This window comes from Athene noctua, chromosome 5, assembly GCF_965140245.1.
Source record: "Athene noctua chromosome 5, bAthNoc1.hap1.1, whole genome shotgun sequence".
Taxonomy (NCBI): domain Eukaryota; kingdom Metazoa; phylum Chordata; class Aves; order Strigiformes; family Strigidae; genus Athene; species Athene noctua.
The window spans coordinates 7,778,434-7,794,867 of NC_134041.1; the positions used below are offsets into that span (position 1 = coordinate 7,778,434).

The following is a 16,434-nucleotide window of genomic DNA, read 5'->3' on the forward strand; positions in this document are numbered from 1 at the left end:
ACAGCAGACCTTAGAGTAACGCTACCTATACAGTGCTTCTTACTAGTTTCCTATTTGCAGATCCCTAAAAATTGTCAAGTAGAGATGTGGACCTGTATTCTCAGTTTCGTGACTACAAATGGGATTTTACTAGCTCTTGTGAGCACTGTAAAAACAGCCCATAGATCCTCAAAGATCCAGGAACTAAGAGGTGAAAAAGCAGTAACCTAGAAAAGAATTAACAGTTAATTTAAGTGGTTTTGCTTGAATCTTAAAAGTGATAGCTTTCTTCCAAAGAGGACAGTATACTTTCAAGGATGCCGCTCTCCACGAGACAATCTGCAACTGCCTCAAGGTCTCCAGATATACAGATGTAACATTACAGAACTCTGTGAAGCAGACACAAAGCAATTACTTAAGTCATATTTCATAAGCTAAATTGAAGATATATGGATGCAACTGCAATACAAATGCTAATACCTAAACACAAAACAACCAAAAGAAATCCCAAAACATCAGAAACCGGCAATGGCAATTAAGCAAGTATTATTACAAAGCACAAAGTAAAGTCTTAAGTGTTAAAATATTAATTTCAGTGTCTTAACTAAATCTGAATTTAGAGCATTAGCTTGCTGATCTGAGCCTTTCATACAGTCTACACTGACTACAGCCGTTAACTGCTGTCTGTTAAGCAACACAGACCAAACCAGTTCAGCAGTTTGGTAGTCTGCAGTCGAGCAACATTGCACCTGTTTGCTCAAAACCTGAGAGCAATCACTTCTGAACTTGAAATAAAAATAATTTATTCAGCCAAAATAAATACTGGTCTTAATCTATACTGCAAAATTATACTATGTCAGAACGTATATAGAATTTGACAACTGTGTTAATAAAATGCTGTGATTAATGTTCAGTGCATAGAACAAACTCTGTATCTGGGTTTAATTACGATGATGAATAAGTCAGACACAGGCATCGTCCCAGAGCAGTCATGCATTATACGGTCCCACAGATACTGAAATAATGGAATCTGATGCACTTTGATCTCTTAGATAAGTCTCCCGCAGCTCTGAAACAGAAAGGGCAAGAGCATCCAGCCTCATCCAATTCTGCAACGTTCGCACACTGAGTCACAGGAGATTTGTATCCCCCACTACCGAGATGCATCTTATGGGAATAAATAAAGTCAGATAAATATTGCTCCATTTCCTTCTGGCTAGAGCTTGTATACAAATCATCAGGAGAGCCACACAGAGTGATGGTGGCAAGAACTACAGGGAAACCTTACAGTCTCTACAGAACTACTGTACAAGTATATATAGCCATGCTATAGATATATTTCTGGCTTATAATCTAGTCTGACTTTTTCTTTTTTAAGCAGTTTTGCCATGACAAAGATTGGCAATATGGAGTAAATTTAATGGTTTTAATCATGACTGCAGGACAGCGCATTCCTTGCTTTTGTCAAAACCAGCACTGACTGAATGATTTTTTGCTTACCACTGGATATTCATGCGGCTTCACTAAATTTTATTAGTCATAAACCAGGCATTTCCTTGATGATTCTAGGACCTCTCTTAGCAGTCCAAACTGAAGTGGCACATGGGCTGGCTACAATCTCGAGCTCTGGAAAGAAAACCTCAGCATTGTCAGTCAGCTGAGGTTTGTCTTTGACTGAGGATGAGGTTGTCCCTTGCGCAGACATTTGGCCTTGGAGTTCAGTGAACGACATACAAGGACGGCTTTTGAACTATGACTCCAGAAATACAAATTGCTCCGAGTGGGGGAAAAAAACAGATGAGAGGACAGAGGCCTCTAGGGTGTTCAGAAAATACAATCAAGGGAAAGAGGTTTCAGTATTGCAGGGATAATAGTCTGTAAATTCATCACTGCATGCTGGGGCTAAGGGAGAAACTCAATTTCCTGAGTCACAGTTTCTCTCATTCCTCCCACAGTTTCAGTCCTCCCCCAGGCACCTCAGGTCTACATCATCCCTAAACTAAACCAGTGGCTAAAAACAGAGAAAGGCTGAGAATGCTCAAAATCAGCCCAGCCTTTGATACGATGGTATGTGTGCACGCACGTGTGTGAAGCAGAGAGCATGCGCAAGCATTCTGGTGGATCAGCAGAAATGCCCGATGCAATAAACCAGCTGGTTATGATTTAGCTGACGCAACTGCGGTTGAAAGGACGGTTCTTTTATCTCCTCCTCCAGTTGCTGCACGCATCTGCTGTTTGTCCGTGTCACTGTGCGTGGATCGTGGCCCAGCAGTTTTTATGCCACTGGCATTCTGACTTTCTTCTTCACTGATGAGAAACAGAGCAGCTGGCAGATTCCTATGGAGGACTGGTAAATAAAAAACAACCCCTCTCTGTAACTGTTTGGTCTCTTGGAAATTGTTTCATTAGTTCATAGGAAAGTCACGGTTGATTTGCTTTAGTCCATTCCACAGATCATTATCTCTTCAAAAACATAAAACTAGTTTATTTTCCATGGTTCTGAAACCAAAGTCCAGATGTACAGTCAGCAACAGCTGCTGATCACAGAAATGAACCGGTGGTACATAGAGGAAACGTAAGAGTTTCCTAAACACGTGACAGTCCTAGATTTTGAGGGGGGATGGTATCACTCATTTGGGTTGGCTTGCCTGAAAGAATACACAATCTCCCAGAATAATGAAGATTTATTACCCTGATTAGGCAAGATTTCTTAGTAACATCTCCACAGCTTCTTCATTCCTACTAATTGAGCATCTGAGGCTGCCAAACAAATGCTGAACTATCAGATTCCAAAACAGATTTTAGGGAGACTTATCTACTGCCTCAATCAGATCTTCTAATAAAGCTCCCTCTCTACAGCAGGAGGTTTGTCATATAATCCTGCAGAGGTTCATTTTATAATGGAGGAATATTATTTTATTAAAATCAAATTATCATGGAACACTTTACAAACATGAGTTAAATTACTAAGCATGCCTGCACTAAAGATAAAGTTTATTACTCCTTTAGTCTTCTTTTTACAGTGAGGAAGCTAAAGCACAGGCCAGTTAAGTGATTCACTAAAAGTTACAAACTAAGCAGAAGACTGAACTAAGGACAATGGCTTATGGTAGGGCTGCTACAGTGATTTTTTGGGTGGATTTTGTTTTGTTTAGTTTAGGGGGTGGGGTTTTTTGGTTGAAGTCCACAGTTCAGTTTTACCCAGCAAGAAGCTACACATGACCCTAGTTTTGCTGGGATGGGTTGCTGCTGTGGCTGCCCCCCCAAGAGGCTGGCAGAACAACAAGAAAGATAGCATCTTGTACAAAAAGATAACATCTTCTACCTCCTACCTTCAGGAAGCTTGACACATCTTCACTTCCAACACCTTCGCAACATCAGGGCAAAGTTTTCTTGTGGTCTAAACCAAGACTAAAGCTTTCTTTGCGTTTTAGAGTCAAAGAATGGTGACTCTTCATACTTTTTCCCTGAAGAGGTTTTATTCTAACTCAGCCAAGACATCCCTAAAAACCTGCTCATCTTTTGATTCCTTAGTCTCCTAGGGACTGTTTCATTAGCTCATAGAAGAGTCATGGCTGATTTGCTTTAGTCTATTCCACAGACCATTACCTCTTCAAAGTATAAATACATCTCTCTGTGTGTGTCTGTGGGAAGGCAATAACAAGGACAAGCACAAAAACTGGAAGACACAAGTCTATCAAAAGCAAGTGGTGTTATTTTTAGTTTCTTTACCCTACATTCTGCAACTAGTTTGACAACAATCATTACCAGGGTCTGCAAAAGTGTTAATTAAACCAAGTTTCTTTCCTTTGTTGAAGTGATGAACAGGAACACGGGAAACAGGAACAGACCTTGTATAGCATCTTGATCCAACTTAAAACACTTCTTGCAGAAATCCATGTAAAGCAGCAAGCAGTGCTCTGTCAAATGTTATTATAAACATATCTTCTTTTCAAAATTCCTCTTGAAAGTCTTCTGGCCAGAATGGTTAAGGAACAGATCTTTAACAATTCCCAACTCAACAACAGTGAGTCTAGAAACTGGCTCTAATTTTTGTTACAGAAAGATGATAACACAGAGAACTCAAACAATCAGCATACACTTCCCATTTCCTCCTAGCTATGTCCAACACATTTATAACCAACTGGAGTTAAAAATCATTTTAAACAGGCAAATAATTACAATATTCAGTCAATATTCATTAAAACCAGTTTATGAATGGGTATTTTCAAGATTAAAATTACCTAACTCTATGATACCATCTGGTATCCTTTATTTTCAGGTTTCCCTTCCTTTATCTCTCTTCCCCCTACCCCCTCAGATTTTTTCACTAGCAAAATGGAAGACAGCACCAACCAGCCAGCCTAGCAGGCTACACTGAAACCAGTATGCATTAAGACAGGAAATGCAGGTGCAGTTTTTTCTGTTATCTAGAAAGTAAGTTAGACTTGGCACCCTCAGGAAACTTTCCGTCTAGCACTGACTACCAGTAATACAATTGTCTAGACAACTAGCTAAATTCTTTAGACGTGGAAGGAGTAAGAAGCGTCACAGTATATTGTTCACTAACCAAATAACTTTGAATGCTATTACAATGAAGTTCATAGTACATATATTTCATTATTGTCTGAACAAATTAACTGTATAAACCTATATAGATATTGTTTTGTTTTTTTTAAAAAAATAAGGTTTATTATAGCTTTGCACATACAAATAATTTACCAGAACTGCACTGTAAGACATCATAGATTTTCTACTTACAGATTTTCTGAATGCAACTGTCTAAATTGTATCATAACTATTTATCAGGAGTGACTTTATCACTCAGTGCTTGGTCTTTCATAGTTAAGAGATATTATTCCAGAATACTACTACAGCACTTGGTCATTTCTGGGAATGAGTTATATAAGGTAGCTTAAGAAATCATATTCTGAAAAAGAAGTAAATACAAAACATCACTGGCTTACTCTGCCATTTCTTATCCGTGCAGCAAACTCTCAACTTCAGCTCCTCCCCCACGTTCCTCACTGGATCTGATCTCCACCTAGGGCACCACTGTCCGAAGGCACCAGCCAGCAACACACCAACAAAGAGAGACTCTTGATTGAAGCCTTTTGAAGTTTCCACTAGACTAAGGAATTGTGGACTGGAGCAGTATTTCAGTTCACATCCACAAATTTAACTGTTACTCATACATGCCATCACTAAGATGTGGAGGACAAGCAGAGAAAAGAGCAAGACCTACATAGGTAATTTTTAAATACACTCCTTTCTCTTACATGAAAGTAAACTTACTAGTTGGTTTGCTTTTTTTTTCATGGACAGCTTTCTGTATGTAATGTTTTCCCATCGCATCTTTCCTCCTCTTATGCTGTTCCAACACATACCAACCGTTCCAGCTTTGCACAACCAGTCAATGTTTAATTATGTTATACTACCATAGTCTTCCTTCTTGTACAATACACGCCATCACAGATAAATCATCTCATTCATGGCCCAAGAGAATTTTGTCTGGATGTTTCTATAAATGGGTGCAACTCCTAAATCAGGAATAATTTTGTTTGCATTTTTTAGTTATACTGATTACCCTGCCTTTGAAAAGACAGCATCAGAACACCAATGTAATATATTACTTAAGGCATAATGAAAGCATAATGAAAGCTTTGTTTCTCTGTTGAGCAAAACACATCCAACACATGCATCCACAGGGGCAAGCTCACACAGAAATGTAGTAGACTATTTAAAAAAAAAAATACTTCTGACTGTTCAAACTGGGGACGACTTCAGCATCTTGGATAAGCAACGCTCCAGGACTGCATCTACTGCACTGCACTCAAGCTGAGGGAATCCCAGAGTGACTGACTAGAGACCTACAGCACCATCATCACAGGCTGCTGTGCCACTTCCCTGAGCCAGGGACAGCTGGACAAGACAGAGGGATGGTGACAAGGGTACAATGCATATAGGTGATGTTCAGCTAACAGAGGAGGCCCAAGAGGGCTATTACAGCAACCTCAGTTTAAGAGAAGCCATGAGACATCATGAATTGGAGCAGCAGGTTTTGTAAGATTATGGGAGCATGACATTGGGTTAAGCTCATGTTTGTGATCTCTCGTCTCATTTTCTGCCTACAGCCTAATCAATGGAGTATCCAGGCCAAAAGGTTTTAAATTAATCCCATAAAAAAAAAAAAAAAACACCACACACACAACAACCTACTAGACCCACTGAAACATTTTATCTGGACCTTTAAGACAACGCAGGGTAGTACTGAGTACTGGATTGTGCTCTGGATCTCTTCAGGTAAAGGGGTAAAATATTTCATTAGTCTACCTGCCACATCAACATATCAAATGTGCTTTTATGAGTTCAGCATCAATACTGCTATCTCCCACTTATATCTCATGCTTTTAGCTTATTTTTTTAGCAAGTGGTATCTTTTTTTTAGAAGACTACAGTATATTTTGTCCACAGTAGTACTTTTAGAAAGTTAGGGAGAAAAGATGTAAAGTGTTATGTACTTCACTGTATAAAATTCCTAATAAACTGGCAAATTGTTTCCTGCAACTATTAAGGGACTATTTAAGAACAGAAATAGGAGACAAGGATTAAGAAAGGGGGCACACTGTTCTGCAAAATGAAGTCTCTAAGAAGATGTAGAAGAAAGTGGAAAAAACAGTGAACTTGTATGGAAAAACAGCAGAAGGCATATTGCCAACAGATGGCGAAGAAGTCATACACAGAAAAGGAAAACAAACTTGAAAGCATACTCAAATTTGAGGACTTGAGAAAAAACAAAACCAAAGCTAACTCTTTCCTAATCACAGATTCACTGGTTAAAAATGGAGTTGCATGTGCTTAGCACTTAGAAAAACAGTTGTAATTTCTGGGTTCTAAAATGGAGGGACCAAAATTAGCATCTGTCTATGAGAATGTTAGTCCACTCTTGAAATCACTGCCTTTCCCCCCACTACACACACACATGCTCTTTTTTTTTTGGTGTGTTTTAATTATTTCCCACATTAGCTGTTAAGCTTGATGCACTGGAAAATGTCTGATGCTTTAATGGGCCACTGTCTCATTAACTCAGATACCTGTTTAAAAAGATGCTTCCTCTCTGAAGTCTTTCTTCTGTAGCTTATCCCCAGAAACTGAGAGCAGAAGCAGGGCCTCTGAATCAAAGTTACATTCCCTATTATTCCATGCGTCCATACTGCCAATCCAATTTTCAATCTCAATTTTGGAGGCAGCAATTTCACACAGCTGGTTCAATAGCCTTCACTGATGAAAGAAATTTGACCTACAATACCAAAATGATTATTGGGGGTGCATTTTGCGGTTACAATTAAGTAGGGAAGTAAATACTATGGCTTAACAAGATTCCCATATGGATGCCCATGACACAATCCTGTCAGAACATGAAAAAGTATTTTAAATGTCAAAATAATACATAAATTAGTTACAAGAGACATAGAAGTAATTTTCTCCAACTGTGTACTTTCACCAAACAAGACTCCTTCTAGCTTGCATACCTTAACAAGATCTATTCAGGAAGTTGACAATCATTTCTGTAAAACCACGAGAAGTAAACATAGTAGACCTTACTCGTTCTAAAGTATGTCCATTTTATGGTTGAAATTTCAGTAGTTGGATTTCAAATTGTTCATCTCCTGGTTTCTTGTACGCACTGCCAGTTGCCACAAAGAAGTCTTCAAAATCATTTTATCCTCTTATTTGCTTTCCTTACTAATGTCTATATATCATACGCACTCTAATTCTGGTTAGGACACTGTGAAAGAATTATCACAAACAAGGACAAAACCCCTAAATTCCCATTTGTAACACTGAATCCAAGCTGCCACTTGAGGGTTAAAATGAGAGAGTGACCTATTGCTAGCCCAACAGCAATAATGGTGTATAAGGAATTGTTCAGTTAAGAGTCTGGCTTGTGCATCTTATAAACCCTGAACAACTTAAAATTATAAATCCCTTTGACCTCAAAGTGAATGAAATGCTGCATAATATTGTAGGAAAGGCTTTTTTAAAAAAATTAAAATCACAAACCATTGTGGTTCAAAACTCTGTGGAAAGTGTAGCTTTGAATTTTGACTATATGATACACAAAATGCTACTTTAATGTGAAGCTTTAGGAATGCCTAGGATCAGCAGAGGGGCTTTCAGAACAGACAACAATGTCTGAGGCAGCCAAGCACCTATGAGCACATCGCCCAATCCTACATAGCTCTATTCAAGTGACGGAAGTTTTGCTATCAATAAACTTACTTGATAATAGACACCTGTAGGTTCATTTATTTCACTGCCTAGTGTGTCCTCAGTCAACCATCCTCACTTCATCAAGAAAAAATTAAAAAAAAAAAAAAACAGCGACCAAAGATGAGTACTCTTCCACACAAGAAGGCTCACATAAGGCATATACTCAATCTGTGACTCTTTGAAACAACCTGTTAGCTCTTTTAAGTGGGAAAAAACCCAACCTCCACAAGTCTTCCTAAAATCACAGATGTAAATGCAATAAATAACACAAACAGTCAAACTTTATATGTTGATTTGACAAAAGTATGATGCATTCCTAAACTGCATGGACAATTCAGGGTTAATTTAGAACAATACAACCTTTAAAAAACTTAATGTGCCACCAAGCACTTTCTATTTACTGGACTTCAGCAGACATAGTTCAGAATTCGGGAAAAAAAGTTCCCCACAACACAGAATTTATTCTAGTATTAAGTTTTTGCACCCAAACAAAACAGGCACAGACTGCCCAGCAACACCAGTGCAGCTTCACTGCAGCAGCTGCTACGTAGGGGACTCCTCTTCAACACTCACTGGGCTTCCTATCAGGTCGGTAATTCTTGAACTTGTTAAAGCATTTGTAGATTACACATCTCCCGGGTTAAATACTTCCTGCAATTTTGTTAATTATACATCAAGGTCTGCAACTACGGAATGACTCCCATCCTAGAAAACAGAGCGCTCTCAAGTCACCCTCCAGAATTTGTGTCTCAGCTGTCATTTCTGCAGAGCTCTCTGGAGCACAGCCTATTATCTCAGATCGGAAAGTGTTTTTAAAACTTTTGTAAAATGTCCAGTTCCACCAATGGATTTTTTTTCCGTTTTTTTTTTTTTTTTTTTGTGCTGTACACCTGTTTATCGTAGACGCTTTGTTTAGGGCGATACACATTTCTATATATGGGGATGGAGATGACAATTCTATATGGGGAAGGAGCAGACAAGTGCAACCCCAAGCTGAGGTTCCCCGTTCCGCGGCCACCCCTCCGAGCAGCGGCCAGGAGCCGAGCAGAGCTTTCACACTAACGCCACCACCGCTCCACATCAACGTTACCCTCCGCTGGGAGGAAAGCGACAAAAGAAAATAACCGGCTTTTCCCCCCCCCCCCCTTTTGATTCGTCATCAGGATGTAAATTAAAAAAAAAAAAAAAAGGAACAATGGGAAACATTTCCCTGCTGGCGCCCCACACGATCGGGGGAAATAGGATCCACCGCGCTGGGAGTTACTTACTGGGGATCAGATGCTGCTAAAAATACGGGAGCGAAGCCCGGGCGATGGCGAGGGCGCCGGGACAAAGCCCGGGCAGGGCGCGCGCCCGCGGTCCCCGTCCCGGAGCGTCACCCGAGCAGCGCAAGGCCAGACGGTGATGTCACCGCAGGCGGCAACAAAGGACGCGGCACCGGCCGGCCGGCCACCGCCTGCCCTCCGCCGGGACCCCGCGGCCGCCCCCGGCCCGGCCGCGGCACCGGCACACACACGGCCAGCCCCCGCCGCCGCCGGCCGGGCCCGGCGCGCCCGACGCTCCCCGCCGGCGGAACCTCGCCTCCCGTCTGCCGACAGGCCCGAGCTGCGAGACTGGAAGAGACAAAGCGGCTTCCCACCCCCGCCCCGGTACGCCTGAGCGGAAAGGGAGAGGTTCGGGCGGCCGCCCAGCGCAGGAGCGGCGGCGGGGTGGGAGGGGGGAGTCAGCGGCGGCCCCCGGGGCGCGCGGCCTGGCGGCTGCCCCGCGCCGCGCCCCCCGCCTCAGCCCCTTCCCCAGGGCCCCGCCGCCCGCCCCGCCGCAGCCTCCGGTCTCCGCCGCGGCGCTCCCCGCCCCCTCCCCTACCTGATATGGCGGCGGCGGCTCCTGATCCGGCTCAGCCCCGTCCCCGTAGCTGGCTCTGTCCGACTGGGACTCGTGGAGCAGCGAGATGTCATCCGAGGTGGGGGACTTGAGGCAGTTCCCCATCTTCCCCCGCCCGGGGAGCGGGGCTCCCCCCTCCGCCGCCTCCTCCTCCTCAGGGACGGCCCGCCAGCCCCCGCCGGCGGTGGCTCCGCGCCCTCAGCCTCCCCGCCGCAGCGCGCAGCCCGCAGCCGCCCCGCCGGGGAGGCTCATGCCAGCCCCGGCCCTAAGCGGCTTAGCAGCAGCCCGGCCGCCTCCCGCTTCGCTCCGCAGCCGCCCCGACCCCCGAGCCGGGGGGGGCGGCAGGACCGGCCTCCCACCCCCCGCGGGGGGCGGCGTGGGGCAGCGGGCTCCGGTGGGGTCCGCCCGCCCCGCGGCAGCCCGGCGCTGTTCTGCTTCCTGGTCACCAGCTCCCTGCGCACTGGGCTTTGTCGCACAGGCCGCCCTGGCTCCTCCTCTCACTCCTCCCCGCCGGGCCAGGTTAGCAACGGCCAGGCCCCGCGCCGCCGCGCCCGGCCCCGGCCCCGGCCCCGCGGCGGGGGGAGCCCTGCCCGCCCCCGGCGGCCCGGCACGGAGAGGGGAGGGGGCCCGTCCGGCCGCCGCCGCCTGCGGGGCGCTGGGGCTTCCTCCCGGCCCCCAAAATGGTGGGTGACGCTTTGCTCCACCCCCGGGAGCGATTTGTTTTTGTTTGTTTTCCGGGCATGGCGGCGCGGCTGGGGCGGAAGGGCCGTCCCGGGCCGGCCGGCGGGGCAAGGCCGGCGGCACCGGGGCTCCGGGCCCTCCGCGGCGGCTGCAGGGCCCCCCCGCCCCGGCTGTGTGAGGCCAAGGGTCCGTCCCTGGCGCGTGGTTCGCCCCTGGGCTGTTCCTCAGGGCGGCAAAGGGGGTTCCTCTGGTGCTTATCGCTGGCGTTACTCCAGGGGGCACGGTTTGCAGCTGTAGGGGCAGGGCACAGAACCCCGAACGCGGAGCAAAGAAAGCAACAGGCACTGCTTGTATCGCTTTTATGTTCCTGAAGGTTGCAGTTCAGGCTTTCTACGTGATAAGGAGATAGTAAGATAGAGCGTGTATTTCGCTCAATTTTTTTCCCTTCATAAAAATTTATCCACACTTGGATATAAATAGAGGTAAATATAGGTAAAGGCAAATTTCAAGAGAGTGGATGCTGCCCCTCTTTCACTGCATTAGCGTGTTAGCACAGACCCACACAGAGGGGTATGACACTCTTTACACGACGATCCTTCCGTGTTCTTTCCAGGTTTGCCATCAGGGACAGTTCGTCAAAATCGCTCCTTGGCTTTCATATTCAGACCATGGAATATGTTTTAAAAATCCATTTTTTGTTACAGTTTTCTTTTAAAGTGCAGCAAGTTCGGTGCAGGTGAGAACAGCTAGAAAATACGGTCTGTAATGCAGCTACAGCGTGGCCAGTTTACTGCAAACTTCTCTGCTGATCCATGTCAGTCCTGGTTTGCACTAGAGCTTCCATCTTGGGTCAAAGTATCTGCAAAACGGTTGTCCATAATGATGTATTTGGCTCTAAAACCTTTGCTCAAGCATTTGAGAGGTCCTGTGATGGACCTCAGCCCGGGAACAGACTTTTTGCTGACTCTCTGTATTAGTTCTTCCTTGAAGATTTCATTTCATTACTGGTTAGGAGTGTTGGTTTGCTGCTTATCAGTGATAACCTAAACAGCCCCAGTGTAAAATCTGTAGCAATGGAACAGTTATTACTGGTATTTACAGGGTTGAAACACAGTTTTAGGCTTTTCTGAGAAAGTGAGAATAAAAATGGTTCATGAACTGCGAGCTTGTGGGCTCATGGCTTTGCAATGGAGTACTGTAAATAATAATGACTCAACAGTCATTACTTGGCTATTTGGGTGTTTATCCTATGAGTATGTTGACTTGGTTTAATAGAAGAATTAGGCGAGCAATCATTGGAGAGGATCCAGCGAACCACTGCCTCACCCAGTCATGATTTCAAGGTTAAGGCAATGTCAGAGCTGTCTGCTGTGAGAACCTTGTGGTGAGACTCCAGCTCTGTTACTGGTATTTTCAGTTGTGCAGTGGCAACATCAGGAACAAGTTACTGGCAGCTAGAAAGACTTCTTTATTCAGTTGTCATTTCATGGTTTATTCTCTCTGTGGAGCTTCAGCCTGTGTCGTTGGTGTAGCTCAGTGTAGACCACAGGCATGTGCCACACTGTGCCTTGCAGTCCTGATCCTGTACAGTGTGGAGGTCCTGTGGGAGCATGTGGTGCCTCCCCACTGGCTGGCATGCCGAGATTTCCTTTCTTTGGAAACCCCTGTGCAAATGTGGCTCTCTGGTCTCATCCTGATACACAGCTGGGACATACTCTGGGATCCCACAGTACAGATGTTGCATTTATTGACCTTGAAGCAGAGCTCTGAAAGGAATAACTGCTAATCCCAGTTAAAATTTTCCCGTTAATAGGTTTAGGATGCTCCAAATCTGGGCTCCATTTAAAAGATGGAGACTTGTCAAATGCCAGAAAAGAATCTACTTTTCACGGTGGACTCATAGGGACCGAAGAGGAAGCAGCAGTTCACATTTGGCTTTGCAACAGGGCAGGCTCTGCACCCCTGAGAGCTCTGAACAAGGAAGGGCTGTTACCAGTCATTACTGAGTTCTTCAAATAGGAATGGTTGAAGCCACTTGTTTTTCTAAGCCATTCACTCCTGTTATGTCAGGTAGGTGGTTAATAATGGCTTTGCACCACCAGCTCAAAACTTGTATAGCGGTCCAGGAGACAGAGAATGGAAAAATTCTTGTGTTCACGAATGCACAAATGTTGTCTTTTAATATCCCTGCATATGCTGTGGTGTGACTGTGAGGCCACTCCTTTTGCTACCACATTTTTTGCAGCTTGGGGACAAGAAAGCAGCTGAAGACCTTGTCAAGGTAGGGGTTGGTTGTCCTTATTGCTCAGTAACCATTTGATGGGGAGTATTTTGTCCAGAGAACACAAGCTGTTTTCACCATTTCCTAGTATTAAGTTGCAGAAAATTGAACTTCGCTGTACCTGCTTTCTGTAGATAATATCTTTAAGTACAGAGGCTGCTTAGAAGGATCTGCTTTTGTGGAAATAGACACAGAGGTGATCCTTGACCATGCAGAACCGTAGAGCTGACTATGGACCAAAGAGAGGATCGACCAGAACAAAACAAGCCCCTGTTTATGAGGTGTTCATGCTGTTGGAGACCCTTGTTCCATACAGATTTGGGTCACAGTAGGTTTTATATGGTCTCTTTTTTTTCTGAGAGGATGTGATTTACAAGTACAGTTTCTCTGTTCCAGTGGAGCCATAGGACAGTTTAACCAATTACTTCAGTTCTCTCTGTTTTTCACTTCCCCCACTTTGCAGAATGAGTAATTATCAGAGTGAATTTTCTAGAGCCTTAAAATGATCCTATAGATGGAAGAAAGAGCCAGGTAGTGGTTTAGGGCTGCATAGATACTACTGGTAGAAAAGATTAATGCAAATACAAAAACTTGTATCAGACTAATATCAATACAGAACTGGCAACCTAAGTCAATGCAAATTTTTCTTACCTGTAAACATTTAAACAATTGGCTATAATCTGTTGTCAGAATGGAAATGGGGTAGTCTGAAATTTGCCAGTGTATAGGATTAATGTTCTGTTAAATCTCGATACAAAATGTCATTCACAGGTCTGTTTTAACCACTTTTTGCCAGTTAGCATCTTCTGAGAGAAATGTATTTTTAAAAACAAAGTGGAAATTCATGAAAAATGTTTTTAAAAGGTACAAACAATGGATTGTTTTATTTTGGAGGGTTTTTATATGAGAGGAGACAAGCTACATAATACTGTTTTCTTAAGGCTCGTATGAGCTAGGCAGAGATGATGACATAAAAATCCCTTTCTTTTTGAGTTAAAACTCTAAAAACCACTGAGGACGTGAAAAATCTTTCTTGTTAATAGTTTCTCTGCAAAACTGACATCATAAATTACCTAATTTATAGATGAAATATCCTTTGGTGACTTCATTTTACATGAGCCATGGTCATGTTGGTGTTGGATAACATTTTGGGTATGTCTTATGTGTCATGCTCAACAAAAGTTTTTGAAAGACCTTTTCTGTCCTCAACATGGAAAAGTTTTTTCACTTCCTTTTCTTCCATCATGCTTATTTTCCCAGCACTTATCATCTCCTATTATGTCTTATCTTTCTTCTCGATAAGATTGTTTTCTCAATTCATATACAGAAGCACAGTTAACTTCTGAGTGCAATCTTTCCATGCCATTGTACCCATAGGTTCAGAGGGAGCGCTGTTTGCTCAGGTGATGGTGGTGAATAAGGCACATTACAATTTTAAGACCCTTTTTCTGGAAAAAAAGGCCTTGTATACCTCTGGAGAATAGAAGTAAATTACATTCTTCTATTATATATGGGAATCTGATTATGGGAATGACTGAGTTAATCTATCTGGTTATAAAGAACATAGCATCTTCTAATAGGCACATGATTATTTTTAGTTTTGTTGATTTTAGCTGAACCGTAGACATTTCTCAGTATATATTACAATTATATATTGTTTTCCGAAAGAGAGTGAATACAGCACAAGAAAACAATTATGGAACTAATACATTTCCCTGAAATGCACTTTGTGATGCAGCATTTTGCTCATGTTTCTAAAAATTACTTTTTAAAAAATTCTGCTTAAATTATCCTGGTATCACAAATACCACTTATATCAATTTATCCTGAAGATACTATCTCGGTAAGAATATGTTTTCCATTATTGGCATAAATAAGTTGCCTTCCATAAGAACTGTTCTCCCCAGATACAAAATGTTTTATCACTGAGGAGTGTCATGCCTACCTACTCCATCCACTGGGGCGCCTACACTGTATGTCACAAAAAAGAAAAAGAACATGTATTTTGGCATTAAAAAAAAACCCAAACAACGAAGCAGACAGTCATCATACAAAAGTAATCTCTTCAAACAAACCCTCTGTCACCCAGCTTCATGGTGAATTTTGTATAGGTGTCAATTTTCCTTTCTCAGTGTACACGTATTACTATAGTCTCAACTTCAAGAATGATCAGAGACCTAGAAAACATGATCTAAGAGGAAAGACTGAAAGAATCGGGATTGTTTAGTCCAAAGAAAAGAAAAGCTTTGGGGAAAGTGGTAATGATCTTCAAAAATGTAAAAAGTTTCTCTGCAGAGAGAAGGCATACATTTTTCTTCACGTTCAGTGGGTCTAGGACAAGAGGTGATGGACTTGGACTAGGAGATAGAAGGTAGACATTAGGAAATTATTTCAAACTGCAGAAGTAGTTTAGCACTGGAAGTTATTACCTTGGAATCTTGCTTACTGAGGGCTTTGAAAGGCAGATTAGGTCAAATGTCTCAGGAATGGTTTTAGTTGCAGTAGATTATATACAGATAACCCCAGAAGGTTCCAGACTGGTTTATAGTGTTTTGCTTGTCTTGGATGATTTACAACAGATGTATTACTGCTGTGTTGTTTTGATTCTCACTCTCCTTTATATCCTTAGAAGATGCCAGTAAGAAAACACGGCAGGAGGTGAAAAATTGGCTAAGTAGAATGGGTGGTGAGGTTCCCAATAGCAGAGTAGTAAGGCCAGTCAGTTACTGCAGGGTAACTGTTGTATTTGAGTGGAAGTGTGACTTGCTGACACATCCCCCTGACAGGCTTTGGGACACTTGACTGCTGGGCTGGAGTTCAACAAGTAGCGGATATTCAGTACACAGAAATCTATGTTTTAACTAATCTTTTACATTTTAATTTAATTTTAATAAATTTTAATTTAATTTAATTTTAAATTTTAGTTAAGGTGTTGGTCTTTCTTCACTTTTTGCTGTGTGTAAATACTTCCTGAATGTGCAAGCAATGAGCTCTATCCAGAGTTCACCAGTGGCCAGTTTGTTAGTCATCAGGTACTGTCACTGTGGATTCAGGGATATTCTCCCCAAGATGTGGGGAAAAGATAGATATTTGGAGTAGCAGGTCCAGAAGCTAGTATTACCACAACTAATGAGGGGTATGAGGTTGAACATGATGTTGTTTTGTCTGAATTTGACTTTTATCTTGGAGACTTTTTGTACCTCACAAAGCTTTCAGGTCACTGCAACAGTAAGGTAGTATCCAAAATGCTTGTTCCTGTTTGAAACGGAATTGGGGCATTTATCGTTTGTCCAAGTTGAATATGCTTTCTGCTGCACAGCTTAAAACACCTCTTGTTC

The 16,434-nt window shown here is 43.0% G+C and overlaps 1 protein-coding gene across 1 annotated transcript in view; it reads right to left on the reverse strand.

Moving 5' to 3' along the window:
• RNF11 (ring finger protein 11) overlaps positions 1–10,688 on the reverse strand; it is a 35,053-nt gene extending 24,365 nt beyond the window's left edge. Inside the window, exon 1 of the mRNA XM_074906242.1 lies at positions 10,117–10,688. Coding sequence (XP_074762343.1) covers positions 10,117–10,239 — 123 coding nt within the window. The 5' untranslated portion in view covers positions 10,240–10,688. The remainder of the gene's footprint in view (positions 1–10,116) is intronic.
• Between the last annotated feature and the right edge of the window lie 5,746 nt (positions 10,689–16,434).